Below are 15,911 nucleotides of genomic sequence, written 5' to 3' on the forward strand. Positions count from 1 at the left end.
GTCACGGCAGCCTCCATGACATGCTCTGAGGCTCTCAGTCTGACCTGTGCTCCTTCCCCAGGTAGAGACAGAGCAGTAAGCAGTCCTACTCTGCAAAGGGGAACGGAGCCCAGAGGGCTACAGTGACTTCCCTGAAGCGGCTCATCAAATTACAGTGTGAACCTTCGCTGCCCTTTACCTGCTGTCTCTGCTCAGGAGGGGCCCTGTATGGGGAATGCCTCACTCAAAGGCCAGCTCCCCAACAAATGATCACCTCTTCACCAGAAAGAGCCCTCTCCACCCATGCCCTCCAAACGCGCCCCTAGGCAGCTCCCCCTGCCACTCCCAGGGACCTGCACCCGGGCATCCATCTACTCTGAGCTGGTGCAAAGGACACAGGGCCAGAGCCCTAGAGGGGAGCTCAGGGAGCAAGAGAAGGACAGGAGCCACACATGGGGTGCTGTGCAGTGTCACAGCACAGGGGCAGGAATCGACAGGTGCCACCAAGAACAAGGGGAGGGGTGGCCGATTCCAGCAATGGGTCAAGAAGAAGCCAAAGAAGGGCCCTAAAGCCAAGAGCTGAGCCCCACCCACACCCCCAACAATGGGGTGAGGAGGGCGATTCCAGGCAGAGTGTGGAGGGGCCCTCAAGGGAACCCCCTCCAACAAGTCTTATGGCTGGGGCTCAGGGGGTCAGCTGGGGCAGGTCACCAAGGGTCTTGGACTATATACCTGGCAGACATCAAGAGGTTCTTAAAGGTGTGAGCATGGGCCAGGAGCTGTGGCTCATGCCTGTAATCCTAGCACTTTGGGAAGCCGAGGTGTGTGGATCACCTGAGGTCAGGAGTTCAAGACCAGCCTGGCCAACATGGCAAAACCCCATGTCTACTGAAAATACAAAAATGTAGTCAGGCATGTTGGCAGGCACCTGTAATCCCAGCTACTCGGGAGGTTGAGGCAGGAGAATTGCTTGAACCTGGGGGTTGGGGGTGGAGGGTGCAATGAGCCGAGAACGCACCACTTCACTCCAGCCTGGGCTAAAAGAGTGAGACTCTGTGTCAAAAGAAAAAAAAAAGTGAGCAGCAGGGTATGACAGTCAGGAATGGCCACTGTGGGGACATATGGGGCGATGCAGGTGGGAAGCGGAGACAGCCCAGGCACAGCCTAGCAGAGGGGCAAGGGAGGCCTGAGTCCTGGAGTGCAGCTGAGGAGTGCAGGGGAGAGCAGGCAAAGGCCGGGCGGCCAGTCGTGTCTTGGTCAGGCTGAGCTCGAGGCGTCTGAGACACGTATAGGTGGGAGCAGATGTCCCAGGGGCAGTTGGTGATGGGGTTCAGGCCACGCTACCCCAAAATATGATGCGCTGGCATTTGAGAAAACAGCAGAAGCAAGAAGGTCTCTCTCATCTTCCCTCTGCCCTTCTCCCTGAAGCAGATCATAAGACCCTCATGTGAGAGGCACCCTCTCTATGACCAGAGGAAGAAAACATCCTCATCTCTGAAGACACACGGATTTGTTGAGGGAAGAATCTCAACAAACAGGCCTCACTAAGCTCCCCCAGTTTATTACCACCAGATCACACTTCTTTATCCAAATGCCTCCACAACTACCTGCCTATTTATCAACCTAGCGTAGAAAATAAACAGTTGAGGCTGGGCATGGTGCCTCATGCCTGTCATCCCAGCCCTTTGGGAGACCAAGGCGGGTGGATCACCTGAGGACAGAAGTTCAAGATCAGCCTGACCAACATGTTGAAACCCCATCTCTGCTCAAAGTACATAAAAATCAGCTGGGGGTGGTGGTGGGCACCTATAATCCCAGCTACTCAGGAAGCTGAGGCAGGAGAATCACTTGAACCCAGGAGGCGGAGGTTGCAGTGAGTTGAGATTGCGCCACTGCACTCCAGCCTGGGCAACAGACTGAGACTGTCTCAAAATACACAGGTTCAGCCCATTTCTTTGGATTTTCAATTCCTTATGAAGTCTCCTGTATCATGTAATACTTATACTAAATTACACTTTTCTTTGTTAATCTGCCTTTTGCTATAGGAACCTCAGCCAAGAAGCTAAGGTGAGAAGAAAGATATTTTTCATCTCCTACATTGGCAGTGGGGCCTGGAGATCTGAGGGATGTCTGGGCTGGTCCCAGCGATGTGTGTGGATAGGATACACAGGCGGGGCAGGGGGCGGTGGAGGCGGGGGGGCAGGGGGAGCAGGAAGCCAGAGGCATGAACTATCAACCTGTACCGGCCCGCCACCACCCCCTCCCCGGTAAGTGCCAAGCTCCCAAGAGTCAGGATCAACCCTAATTCAGCACTGCATTTCCAGGGCTCAATAAATATGGCCTCCATGAATGATTCAATGGTGACTACAAATACATAAAAATGTACCCTCAGGGGCAGAAACTGCAGAGAAGGTAAGAAAGTAACAGGCACAATGGTCCTGTGTGGTTGCTGTTGCTGGAAAGATGCCTATGAAGCAAGCTTTCAGAAAGAACTAGAAGGCAGAAGCCCAGTCTGGGACCATCTCACCCCAGGTCCGCCTATCACTCAGAGGCCCGGTCTCCCTCTGTAAATGGGGACAACACCCCTCCTGCCTTCTGCTCAGTACTGCTGTGAGGACACACGAGGGTGTGCAGGACAGCACTTTTCCATCATAATTACACAGATAATCCACACACTTCATAAAAAGTGGATTTGTATTCTGCTTTTCTCCCTTTCTCTGCCGTAAGTGTTGCTCCAAGTGTGAAAAGCATTTATCAAGATTCAAAGCACATCCCAATACAAAGCATTTTTACATTAAAGATACCAGACACATAGAGTAAGAGAACTCTGTCTGTCGCTCACGGGCCTCGGTCTCAGTCTCCTCACCTGCACCACAGGGCAACAGGCGGCACAGGTGAGATCAGGCAGCCAGCCCTCCTGACTCGTCGCCCTGTTTGAGCTAGTCAGGGTCCACTCTGAGCCTCTCCTATCTATCTGTGTCAGTGACAGGGCTGGGCTGGTTGAATTCTGGGACCCTTTCTGCTCCATCCCAGCTCCTCCAGGATGTGCTGTGACCCAGAAGACATTCTGCTGCCTGACTGGGACACTGAAAGCAAACTGCTGCCCTACCTTGGGAGGGCTGAGCTCATCAGGCACAGGAAGCCCGGAGTCAGATCTTCTCCTAGGAGAACGCCCATCCTGCAGCGTGGGCTGGGACTGGCTCCAGGGGAGGCTGGCCTACTGCCTCTCCATGTGGTGGGGCTGAGCTAGGGCTCTGTACTTGACCTCAGCCTCCATCTCCCTAATGTGCAGAGGTCAGCTTTGACTCAGGGCACAGGTATCTCTAGGGTGAGGAAGGGACCCCATAGAGCATTTATTTTCCCACCCACCCCTGCCAGGGGTCAAAGTCGATGACATTGTTGGGGCTCAGGTGGGTCCAAGGACAGGTGGCTGGGAGCAGGCCATATCAGGAAGGTGGAGGAAGGGCATCACAGCCAGTCCCCTCCCACTTCTGAGCCTCGGTGGCCTCATCCATCAAATGAGGGCAGGAGTGGCAAACAGACAGCCAAGTGGCCACCAACCCAGGCTGATACACCTGCCCAGGAACAAGGAACTCATTACACCACAGGCTCCAGCCCCCCACCCCTGGGAGGACCTTCTCTCAGATGCCCAGGTTGGGGAAAGGAGAGGGCATTTTGTTTTAAAGTCCCCCAGGGTTCTGTGTTCTGAACACAGTGTGTTCAGAGTGGGTAGACTGAGGCAGGTGGGGTGTTCCAGGGAGGGGAGTCTGAGATTCAAGCAGAACGAGTAAGCACAGGCATTGGGCCAAGTCCCCCAGCACAGGCCACGCAGGGCATGCAGAGCAGAAGGGGTGTTTTTGTTCATTCTTTACTTTTGTCTTTGGAGTAATCCTACAGGGCAGATAATGTTCTAATCATCTCTTTGTCCTGATGAGGGAACACAGGTTGCGGGGAAGTAATGTACCCCAGCTACAAGGCTAGAAAGCGGCTGAACCTATATCACTCCCCTCTCTGAAGCTCAGCTTCCTAACCTGCAAAATGAGTTCATGACAGAACCTGTCTCTCTGGGAGCGGGACTGAAGGAAACAAAGCAGGTGCCAGGCACTGGTTCACAGTGGGCACGCAGCATCCTCGGTACTGATGGCTCCTCCCCATGCAGCTGCCCCACAGATCACACCTGCAGGGCTCCCCAAGGCCAGGGCTGGGAAATACCAAATCCTCAGCCAGGGCTTTCTCCAGCCTAGACTCCCACAGCCCTCTTAAGAGCCAAGTGAGCTTCTGCTCCTCCATCCACACAACACCCAGCCTTAGCCCTGCTTTAAGGCTACACTGTCCACAAACTCTCCCGTGGGCCACACTGGTAGCTCCATTCTCCGTGGCCTCTGGTTAAGTGCTCACAGCTCCACTGAGGCCCTGCCTCCATCCACTGTGGCCAGGCTGCCACACAACCTGAAACACCAGACCCTCAGCACCCTGAGGAAGGGGCTAGGTGGGCTTGACCTCTGCGCAGAGTCAAGCAATTAAGAGCTTGGGCTCGGCCAGGTCCACATCGCCTGACCAACTGTCAGGCGGGCTGCCCCTGCTGAAAGGGGGCCTGCATGCTTAGGCTGAGGTCTGGGGCCCAGGAGAAGGCCCAGGCCCCAGGAGGAAGTGGCAGGGTTTGTCCCCTTTCATCCAAACACCTGTATCACACACCTGGATCCTGAACCACCTGATTCTTCCCAGCTCAGAGATTCTGGACCTTGACAGAAACCACCTCAGCCGGCCACGCTCATCTGTGACCTGGAGTCGCAAGCAGTGTCCTGTGGATGCAACAGCAAAATCTTGCTCGGGGCAGCCGCAGCCCTGCTGCTTCCAGCAGAGTTTGTACTTCAGCTAACAGTGACGTGTGCTCCCATGGACTGTGCCCTCCCACAAGGCAGGGATCAGGGCCCAACACTCCTACCCCTCTCAGCACAGAGCAAGTCCTATTGTACTGCAGAGGCTGCCACAGACAAGCCTTGAGAGCCAGGTGTGAACCCACGAGGTGCGTTTCATCATGAGAGCTGAGCGACGATCTCTGAGCGGGGAGGCTGGTAGCTTTGTCCCTTTTCATAGACGGGCAATGACTCAGAGAATGACAACCCTTAAAATAGGCCCAGGAACCTAAAGAGGCTCCACTGCCATGCCACACGGCCACACTTCCTCCCTCCGTGCTGGCCCACAACCAGCTCTGACTGCCTTGGGATTGGAGGGCCCCAGGGAGCCCAGGGAGACCTTCCACACTGACTCAAAGCAGCCTCAGCATCAGGGCGCCGATACAACCCCAATTCCACGTGCAGGCACCGGGCCAGGTGCTTTGTATCCTGGACAACAGCAGCAGCCCGGACTACACCCAACTCCACGCCAGGGGTTTGTGCTGAGCCTGAACCTGCCGTGTCTCACTTACTCCCTGTCACTTCTCTCACACAATCCCCAAGTCCCTAGAGAGTTTGTGGTCTCCAGTCAACAGATGAGGACACTGAGGCCCGAGGGCTGGACTGCTTATGCAGGGCTCACAGTCTTCCTTTCCAGTGGCGCCTCTCACTAAAGGCCACACCCCCGGGCCTCCATCACTTATGCCCAGCTACACCTGGCTTAGCAAAGGGATGGGGAGGGAGGGGAAGGGTGCACAGCACTCCTCCCATCTGCAGGCCTGGAACACGTGGGTATTCAACACAGAGGCAAGGCCATCTCCCCCCTCACTCCTCTGGCCCAGTCCACGAGCCCTCCTGGGATGGCTATTTGCACCTGATGGGCCTCAGAGCCCAGCGCAGGTCCTGTCCCCCAGGTGGGCACCAGGGCTGTTCTGCAAAGTCAGTCTCCAACTGACTTTGAAGCACGTTCTGATGCAGGGCATGCAGCCCCCTCTTCCAAAGAGTCGGTAGGCCTGGGTGGGAAAGGTCCCCTCACCACAGGAGCCGCAGCCATAAAGGCCCAGAAGCACATGTCACCTGAAATGTCTGGGAAATCGCATACAGTCAGGACCTGTGCTGGGTTCTGACTCACTAGGGGACCTGGCAGCTGCTCTCAGGATGCTAGGAGGGTGGGCAAGACGGCCGAGTTTGGGTGATGGGCAGTGAGCTCTGCCTTCCTAGGTAGCTGAGTGCAGCAGATCCAAACTGCTGGAAATGACTGAGGGAAGGTCTATCCAACGTTCTGACCCTCCGGTCTTCCTTGTAAGACACAGGCTAACTCCCACCTGAGGGGGTTATGAGATTAGATGACATGTTGTTTACAAGTCCTGCTTGGTCCTGCCTAGCTCAACCCTGCATGCAGGAGGGATTGGAGTTTCAGAGGGACAAGGGCCTCCAGAGCACAGAAGAGTGGCGCTAGGGCTGCTGCCACGTACCAGGGCTTCCCTAAGCCCACAGAACCCCTAGCAGGGAGAGCCTGGACTGGGGCTTGCAGAGCTCCTGTCTGTAGCAGTGACAGAGAGAGGCTGATTGAATTCTGACACCCGGGGTCCTTGGCATAGGCCAGGCACATGTACTGACCGCAAGCTGGCAGGTGGCAGGGCTGCGATTTCAGCTGACGCCCTGCCACCTGCCATTTCTGCTCTGCAGCACTCCAGACACAGGGAGAATTTCCCCAGGCCACCTAAAAGGGGGTTAGCCCCAAATGCCAGACAAAAATAGCTCCAAAAATGCTCAGGGGAGGCAGGGCGCAGAGGCAAGCAGCTGGATGTGGGCCCCACTGGCTCACAGCACCTCTCAGGACTTACACTGGGTCTCGGGCCCGGGTCTTGTGCACATCACCCGATTAACTGTCAGGCGGACTGCCCCTGCTGAAAGGGGGCCTGCATGCTTGGGCTGGGCTGAGGGTCTGGGGCCCAGGAGAAAGCCCAAGCCCCAGGAGGAAGTGGCAGGGTTTGTCCTCCCCCACCTTTTTTTTTTTTTTTTTGGAGACGGAGTTTCACTCTTGTTACCCAGGCTGGAGTGCAATGGTGTGATCTCGGCTCACTGCAACCTCCGCCTCCTGGGTTCAGGCAGTTCTCCTGCCTCAGCCTCCTGAGTAGCTGGGATTACAGGCACGCACCACCATGCCCAGCTAATTTTTTATATTTTTAGTAGAGATGGGGTTTCACCACGTTGACCAGGATGGTCTCGATCTCTTGACCTCGTGATCCACCCACCTCGGCCTCCCAAAGTGCTGAAATTACAGGCGTGAGCCACCGTGCCCGGCCGGTTTGTCCCCTTTCATCCAAACACCTGTATCACACACCTGGATCCTGAATCACCCGATTCTTCCCAGCTCAGAGATTCTGGACCTTGACAGAAACCACTTCGGCCCGCCACGCTCATCTGTGACCTGGGAGTCACAAGCAGTGTCCTGTGGATGCAACAGCAAAATTGTGCTCGGGGCAGCCGCAGCCCTGCTGCTTCCAGCAGAGTTTGTCCTTCAGCTAACAGTGACCTGTGCTCTCATGGACTGTGCCCTTTCAAAAGGCAGGGATCAGGGCCCAACACTCCTACCCCTCTCAGCACAGAGCAAGTCCTATTGTACTGCAGAGGCTGCCACAGACAAGAGAGCCAGGTGTGAACTCACAAGGTGCGTTTCATCATGAGAGTTGAGCGACGATCCCTGAACGGGGAGGCTGGTAGCTCTGTCCCATCTCGTAGACAGGCAATGACTCAGAGAATGACAACCACTCAACCAAAGCCCAGCATCTCCACCTGAGGCTCCCTTGACACCTTCAAAACAACCTCCGAGGACATGGCACAGTTCTGAGTACCCAAGCTTTCACTAAACTATAACAAAAATCTGGGAGGTTTAAATTCATTCATAACCTAACAGGCCGCCTCAGATGTAAAGTGGAGATGATCAAACATAACCCTGCCCCTGCAGCTTGAGAGGGTTGATGCTTCAGTGGACGCAGAAGTGCTCCAGGGCTGGTGTTCTGGCTCCTAGGCTCTGGGTGCCCCGGCACCCCCTGGGTCCCAGCTCCACTCTGCATATTAAGTTCCTAGTAAGCTCACCTCTCACTGAACATCAAATCTCGCATCCGAAAAATGAGCCATTCCTGGTTTTTTTTGAGATGGAGTCTCACTTTGTAGCCCAGGCTGGAGTGCAGTCACATGATCTCAGCTCACTGCAACCTCTGCCTCCTGGGTCCATGTTCCTCCAGAGTAGCTGGGGTTACAGGCACACACCACCATGCCCAGATAATTTTTGTATTTTTAGTAGAGATGGGGATTCACCATGTTGGCCAGGCTGGTCTTGAACTTTTGACCTTGTGATCTGAGCGCCTCAGCCTCCCAAAGTGTTGGTATTACAGGCATGAACCACCACACACACCCAGACAAAAATGAGCCCTTCTAAGAAGTGAAGATTCCCATCTCTGTGGCCCTCCATGCCCTTCATCTGCTGGTCCAGAAAATAATTTTCTCACTTGTTTGCTAAATGTTTACTGAGCACCAGCTCTGTATGTGCCCTATGCTAGGCACCAGGACGACTCAGACTGGGTAATGACTTCGAGGGTTTCATGTGCTAACTGGGGAGACAGGACACAGACCATGACAAGGCCACAAGAGTCCTGACTGTCCTAATGACACGTACCTGCCACAAAGAGAACACAGGCAGAATAAGACTGTGTGCCTGGGAGTCAGAAAGAGTTCCCAGAGAGGCAGTGTTGGCGCTAAGACTTAAAGGAAAACTTACAGATGCTTATGGAGCAAATGAGAAGGGGTGGCCTTCTGGGCAGAGAAAACACCAGGGGCAAAAGTGCGGTGCTTCAGAGCCCTGCAGGGACTGAGTTCAGCAGCAGGGTGAGACAGGAGACCTTGGATATATATGAGGCCAGGAGAGGAGACAAGCAACTAGTGTGAGAATCGCAGGCACAGAAAGGCCTGGCTGCAGACATTCAGGGAGTAGAGGGCAGGCTCTGGGGTCAGACTGGCAAGGGGTCAGTCTCAGCTATGGCACTTCCTCATTAGTTGTCCCTGGGTAGCCCTCCTGCCTCTCTAACCCTCAGGCTCTTCATCGCTGATAGGGAGATAACACTGCTCCCTTGCAAAGTCAGCATTGTGTCAGGATTAAATCTGCAGCACGGGTAAACCACCGGGCACACAGTAAGTACTCCGTAAATGCTAGGTGCCATTTTCACTGTTCACTGTTCTTCTGGGAATGGCCCTGCAGCCTTCTCGGGGGAGAGGTTGTCTAAAAGAGGAGACAAGGTGCTCACAGGTAAAGGTGGTCAGAGGATAGCAGGTGTGTGTGGACAGGGGAGTGGGGAGGGACTGCTTGCAGCTGCTGAGCAAACAAGGCCAAGGGGCCTGCAGCAGATGGTCCCTCAGACGCATCCCAACTCAGATATTCTGTGCCAGGTGACAGGTGGGCCTGCCAGGGTGGCACACATTAGGTGCTCAATGAATATCTGCAGATTGAATTAATAAACATCCTCCAATTTCTGCTCAAAATTAAATTTTGACACATTTTCAGAAAGAAACCATTGGAACCTTGTCAACCATTGAAGTTCCTGTCCATTCCACTTCATAAGCACCCCCCACGCCTCCATGAGGAACGCTCACCCCGGGCAGACTAGGTTAAGGCCTGCTCACTGCAAAGCCTCTCATGCTAAGCCTGCCTCCTACAAAAAGGATTCAAATTTACTTCCTCTCCTCACTCTAGCCTCCAGGGAGTGGCCTGCTAAGGGACCTTGAATGCCTGGGACTGCCATTTTCCTGTGGCTTTGTGACTTTAGGGGGATGTGTTTGCTCTCTGAGACTGTTTCCCCAATGGTGAATGAAGGGGCCACTGGGTGAATCTGGAAGGCTGACATTCCCTACTCAGCAACGCTGTCACCCCCTCAGAAATCCCCAGCCCAGCTGGGGGTTGGGGTGGGGGGTGGCTGACAATGTGGTTTGAAGTCATTTCCTGCACAGAGGAGGGAAGGGTCTTTTCCATGGAGAAGATGACAAATCTGAGACGACAAAAGAGGGGGCTTCTCCCGGGCTTGCGTCTGGGCACGATCCATGAGTAATGGATTACCTCACTGGCTGGGAGACCCCACCCACACCTGCAGTCCCAGGCCCTTCCAAACAATACGAGGCTCCCCCACCCCACACCCCCCCAACAGATCCATGACTTAAGACCAGAATCACACTGAGAGGGAGCAGGCCCTGCCCCTCTGCCAAGCGGGCGGGTTCGGGCGGCCACTGCCCAACAGGCCCCTGGATACAGCTAAGGGAGGAGAGGGGCCGGCGGGTGCGGAAAGACAAAGGCTTCGGGAAGCAGGAGACGGTGACGAGGGCACGCTCGCAGGGAGGTCCACCCAGAGCCCACGAGGGCCCGGCTCTCCGCGTTGGGCTAAGGGTGTACACAGATCCCATGCCCACACTCCATGCCGCGCGCTGAGGGTGCAGCGTGGGCTTCCTGGAGAAGGAAGAAGACCGGCAGAGGCGCGAAGAGGAAGGAGAGAGATGAGACAGACACCCGGACGGACTGACAGAGGGAGATGCCGAAGGAGACCCGGGCCCAGGGGTGCCAGGTGCTCGTCAGAACGAAAGCAGAGACGGAGACCCAGAGACGCATGACAGATCCAGAGGCAGGGGCGGGGGAGGAAGGGCACCCGGGGAGACCCAGAGACCACGACACCCGCGCAGACACGGACACTCAGAGGCGGCCCAGGAGACGCTCACCCCCGCCGGCCCCGGCCCGGCCTCTGCACCGGGCCCCACTCACCGAGGCCACAAACCTCACGGCGCAGGATGAGGCGGCTGCGATCCTCCGCTATGACGCGTAGCACGTGCTGCAGCGAGCGCTTCTCGGCCCTGGTGCCGCCTGCAAGCTCTGGGGCTGCGGTGGCGGGGAGGGCGGGCGGCGGCGGCGGCTGCGACGGCGGGGAGTGGTGGCGGCCGGGCCCGGAGCCCCGCGGGCGCGGACGCCAAGGCGCAGGCCCAGCCCGGCGGCCGCGCGGAGGCCGCGGCGCGCCCCGCCGCCCCATCACCCGCGCAGCCCGCCGCGAGCACCAGGGAAGCCACAATCCGCCTCTGTGCACGTCGCGGTCGCCCCGGTAGCCGCTTCCGCCACCCGCCAAGCCCAGCAACGACCAGCGCACTTCCGGCACGGACGGAGACAGTCAGCGGAAGCGGCAGCCAAGTCCGACCGGAAGTAGAGGAGGCGGCGGCCCGCACGGCCGGAAGTAGTCAGCGGAGGCGACGGCCAGGCCCGACCGGAAGTAGTCAGCGGAGGCGACGGCCCAGTCCTACCCGGAAGTAGTCAACGGACACGGCGGCCCGGCCCGGCCCGGCCGGAGGGAGTCAGCGGAGGCGGCGGCGAGGCCCGGCCGGAAGGAGTCAGCGGAGGCGTGGCCCGGCCCAGCCCGGCCGGAAGTAGTAAGCGGAGGCGGTGGCCCGGGCCGGACCGGAGGGAGTCAGCGGAGGCGGCGGCGCGGCCCGGCCCGGCCCGGACAGAGGGAGTCAGCTGAGGCGGCGGCCCGGCCCGACCGGAGGGAGTCAGCGGAGGCGGCGGCCCGGCCCAGCCCGGACGGAGGGAGTCAGCGGAGGCGGTGGCCCGGCCCGGCCCGGACGGAGGGAGTCAGCGGAGGCGGTGGCCTGGCCCGGCCCGGCCCGGCCCGGCCGGAGGGAGTCGGCGGAGGCGGCGGCCCGGCCCAAAGTAGTAGGCGGAGGCGGCGGCCTGGCCGGACCGGAGGGAGTCAGCAGAGGCGGTGGCCCGGCCCGGCCCGGACGGAAGAAGTCAGTGGCCCGGCCCGGCCCGGCCCGGCCCGGCCGGAGGGAGTCAGCAGAGGCAGCGGCCCGGCCCGGCCCGGATGGAAGGAATCAGCGGAGGCGGCGGCCCGACCAGGCCCGGCGTGGCCGGACCGGAGGGAGTCAGCGGAGGCGGCGGCGCGGTCAGAGCGAGTTTCTTTGGAGAAGCCGTGATGGTGGAGGACTATGCATATCTCTGAGGTACGTGGCGGGGACTTGTACCCCACCGGGAATCCTCCAGACCTCCCTGCTCCTTTGCGGCTCCGTGTTTTCCAGTCCTGACTTCTTTGTGGGCATTTGGGCCCCAGTCGTCCGTGTGGGGGCGGTTGTAGGGTGCTGGCTGTGACAGCGTCCACAAGCCTGCGAGGAAGGCTGTGTCCATGTCTGACCTGCATCCAGCGTCTAGGAGTGCACAAGCCCTGAGCCATGGTGAAGTCTGGGATCTGGGTCCCTCCGAGCCCCACGGCCCTCTGAGCTGGAGTATCCTAATTTTCATTTCTACCTACAGTGTATGAGTTCCCTTTTTCTAAAACCACACCTGCATTCCTACTCTCTCTCTCTTTTTTTTTTTGGTAAGAAAGAAAGAAAGAAAATGAAAAACAGGAAGAAAAAGAAAGAGAGAGAGAGAATGGGAGTGTTGCTTTCTTGCCCAGGCTAGAATGCAGTTTAGTAATGGGTATTGAAAATCTTTTTTATACCAATAATTATACTTGATGTAGACAGGAAGGAGTAAGGGAAGAAAATAACAAACAAGCAGCCAACCAATATTTCATTTAAAACCTATGAAATGCTATGCGATTACTGAGGAGTGATTTACTTCCAATTATGTAGTCACTTTTGGAATAGGTGTGAGGTGGTAATGTATGTTTTGTGTATTTGAAATGGAGAGTTCTATAAACGTTTATTAAGTTAACTTGTTCCGGGTCTGAGTTCAAGTCCTGGATGTCCTTGTTAATTTTCTGTCTCGTTGATCAATAAAATCGTTAGCTCTTCTTGTTACATTGATCCTTTTGCCATTATATAATGTCCTTCTTTGCCTCTTTTGCTCTTTGTTGCTTTAAAGTCTACTTTATCAGAGGCGAGAATTGCATCTCCTGCTTTTTGTTTATTTGTTTATTTTTATTCTCTGGTTGGTTGATAAATCTTCCTCCTTCTCTGTTTTGAGTCTTTGTGTATTGTTGCATGTGAGATGGGTCTGGATGCAGCATACCGATGGGTTTTGGCTTTTTATCCAATTAGAATATATATAAGTTTAATACTGGCATTTGATGCCAGCTGGCTGTTTTGCCCATTAGTTAGTGTAAATTTTTCATTGTGTGAATGCTCTTTTCTTTTTGATATATTTTTGGAAAGGCTGATATTGGTTGTTCCTTTATATGTATAGTGCTTCTTTCAGAAGCTCTTGTAAAGAAGGCCTGGTGGTGGTGAAGTCTCTAAGTACTTGTTTGTTAGCAAAATATTTAATTTTTCCTTCAATTATAAAGCTTAGTTTGGCTGGATATGAAATTCTGGGTTGAAAGTTCTTTTCTTTAAGGAGATTAAATATTGGTCCCCACTCTTTTCTGGCTTGTAGGGTTTCTGCTGAGAGATCTGCTGTAAGTCTGATAGGTTTCCCTTTATGGGTAACCTGACCTTTCTCTCTGGCTGCCCTTAGTATTTTCTCCTTCATTTCAACCCTAATAAATCTGGCAATTATGTGCCTTGGGGTTGGTCTCCTTGAAGAATATCTTTGTGGTGTTCTCTGTATTACCTGGAGTTGAATATTACCCTGCCTTGCCAGGTTGGGAAAGCTTTCCTGAATGATATCCTGAAGAGTGTTTTCCAACTTCGATTCATTCTCTTCGTCACATTCAGGTACACCTATCAAACGTAAATTAGGTCTTTTCACATAGTCCCATATTTCCTGGAGACTTTGCTCATTCCTTTTCATCCTTTTTTCTCCAATCTTGTCTTCTCGTTTCATTTCACTGAGCTGGTTCTCGACTTCTGATATCCTTTCTTCTACTTGATCAATTCGACTGTTTAAACTTGTGCATGCTTTGCGAAGTTCTCGTGTTGTGTTTTTCAGCTCCATCACTTCACTTATATTCTTCTCCAAATTGTCCATTCTGGTTAACATTTCATCAAAACTTTTTTCAAGGTTCTTAGTTTCTTTGCATTGGGTTAGAACAAGTTCTTTTAATTCACAGAAGGTTCTTATCACCCACGTTTTGAAACCTTCTTCTGTTATTGGAACACACTCGCAATCTATTAAGCCTTGTTCCTTTACTGATGAGGAATTGCAATCCCCTGTAGAGGGAGAGGCATTCTGATTTTGAGTATTCTCTGCCTGGTTTCTTCCCTTCATTATATATTCATCTGTCTGTCGTCTTTGTAATAACGACTTTCTAACTAGGTCTCCGAGCAGACGTCCAACTTGTTGATTCCCAGCGCCGAAATCTGAGCAATCCACTGCGCCGGCCAAAATAGCGGTGTTAAGATTGAAGGTGCTTTTCTGCCCAGGAATTTCCGGACTCTGCACCACAAACTGACGTGCTAAGGCGCCAGCAAAACCGCCGCGCCGGTCACAAGAGTCGCCCTGGTGACCCGTGGGGCTCCTCTGCTGGGAATCTCCTGGTCCATGAGCAACAAATATTCGTCTGAAAGTGTGGCGTCTTCTCGTTCTCTGCGCTTTCACTGGGAGCTACGAACCCGAGCTGATAGTGATCAGCCATCTTGGATCTCTCTCCCCTCTTTTTTTTTTTTTTTTTAAGAGACTGCGTCTGGCTCTGTCACCCAGGCTGGAGTGCAGTGCCACAATCTCAGCTCACTGAAAGCTTCACCTCCCAGGTTCAGGCAGTTCTGTCTCAGCCTCCTGAGTAGCTGGGACTACAGACACCCACCACGATGACGCCTGGCTAATATTTGTATTTTTAGTAGAGATGGGGTTTCACCATATTGGTCAGGCTGGTTTCAAACTCCTGACCTCAGATAATCCGCCCAACTAGACCTCCCAAAGTGCTGGGATTACAGGCGTGAGCCACCTTGCCTGGCAAATTGCATTTTCCTAATGAATAGCTCATTTTGAGGACGTGATCTCTTAGCTGTTTTTCGATTTAATGTCTGCAGAATTGTGTGGTCAGGTTCTAGATTGGATTTTTCTGCTACTTTGTAGTGTTTTTCTGTGTGTGTGTACACGTTGGTCTCACCGTTTCAGATCCTTCTGAGTACGTGGGCCTACCTGCTCCGAGCTGGCTTAAGAGTTGAAGGAGTAGTAGCTGCCCATGCTGGAGGCTGGAGGCTGGAGCCTGGAGTCTGCAGTATCCCCTCGCCTCGCTGTTGCAGTTGGTGGCGGTGACGGAGACTACAGCTCAGCCGGAAAGGTAAAAAGATGGTGGGATAGGTCCGCCATCCTGGCCCGCACAGCCTGAGGCATGGGGGACGGCTTGCGGGTGCCCTGCCATGGGCAGTGGGCACTATCCAGGGTGTCGCTGCTGGTGTTGCGGGGGCTGGTTGGGGGGTTATTTGAGGCGCCACTGCCCGCATAGGAGAGAGGGTTGGGGGCCCTTTCCTGGGATGTGCTGCCCATTGCTGGGGGCTGGGATGGGGCCTGTCCCAAGCGGTACTGTCAGCAGCAATGGGGTATCTTGTGGGCACTGTCCAGGGATGTACTGCCCTAGGTAGGGGGTGAGTTGGAGGAGCTATCAGGTGCTGCAATGCTCTCGTCTGGGATGGGTTGGTGGCACTGTGGGGTGCAACACTGCCAGCGGTGAGGGATGGGTTGGGGGTGTTATCAGGTGTTACATTGCCCCCAGTGGGTGGGGGGTGTGCTATCCAGGACATCATCGCCTGTGTCTGGGAGCTGTTTGGGGGCACTATCCTAGGCTGCATTGCCCACATGGGGAGCAGGTTGGGGGCACTGTCTGGGGCTGCAGTGCTGGCGGTGGAGGATGGGTTAGGGTTCCGGTGGGGTGGAGGGGTGGTGTTAAAGGCGCCATGGGGACTACGCTGAGACAGAGGTTGGGGGGCTTGTTGGGAGAGCTACCCAGGGTTGGACTGCCTGTGGAGGGGGGTAGAGGGTTGGTGGGGTTACTGTGGGGGCCGGATACACAGCCTGAGTGGTGGAGAGGCGGCGGGTGGGTCAGGTGCTCCCAGGGATCTGCACTGCCTGGCAAAGAGTGGGTGAGTGTGCTATTTCAGACTGCGTGGGTTGTGACGGGGGCAGGT

At 55.1% G+C, this 15,911-nt stretch overlaps 2 protein-coding genes and 1 pseudogene across 4 annotated transcripts in view; 1 reads left to right on the forward strand and 2 right to left on the reverse strand.

The window, feature by feature from the left end:
- LOC105734317 (proto-oncogene tyrosine-protein kinase receptor Ret) overlaps positions 1–10,061 on the reverse strand; it is a 54,134-nt gene extending 44,073 nt beyond the window's left edge. The window contains 1 exon segment of the mRNA XM_064370084.1: positions 7,222–10,061. The gene's annotated coding sequence lies outside the window, so the exon portion shown is untranslated.
- Positions 1–10,777, reverse strand: part of LOC135271964 (proto-oncogene tyrosine-protein kinase receptor Ret-like) — a 39,391-nt pseudogene extending 28,614 nt beyond the window's left edge.
- A 1,038-nt stretch (positions 10,778–11,815) lies between these two features.
- LOC135271967 (cyclin-Y-like protein 2) overlaps positions 11,816–15,911 on the forward strand; it is a 44,593-nt gene continuing 40,497 nt past the window's right edge. For all 3 annotated transcript variants that reach the window (XM_064370097.1, XM_064370095.1, XM_064370096.1), the window contains exons 1-2: positions 11,816–11,906; positions 14,902–15,067. In XM_064370097.1, coding sequence (XP_064226167.1) covers positions 14,969–15,067 — 99 coding nt within the window. In that variant the 5' untranslated portion in view covers positions 11,816–11,906; positions 14,902–14,968. The remainder of the gene's footprint in view (positions 11,907–14,901; positions 15,068–15,911) is intronic.

The sequence above is a fragment of the Aotus nancymaae genome, unplaced genomic scaffold (assembly GCF_030222135.1).
Source record: "Aotus nancymaae isolate 86718 unplaced genomic scaffold, 86718_ANA_hifiasm-v0.15.2.pri h1tg000099l, whole genome shotgun sequence".
In the NCBI taxonomy this organism is placed as follows: Eukaryota; Metazoa; Chordata; class Mammalia; order Primates; family Aotidae; genus Aotus; species Aotus nancymaae.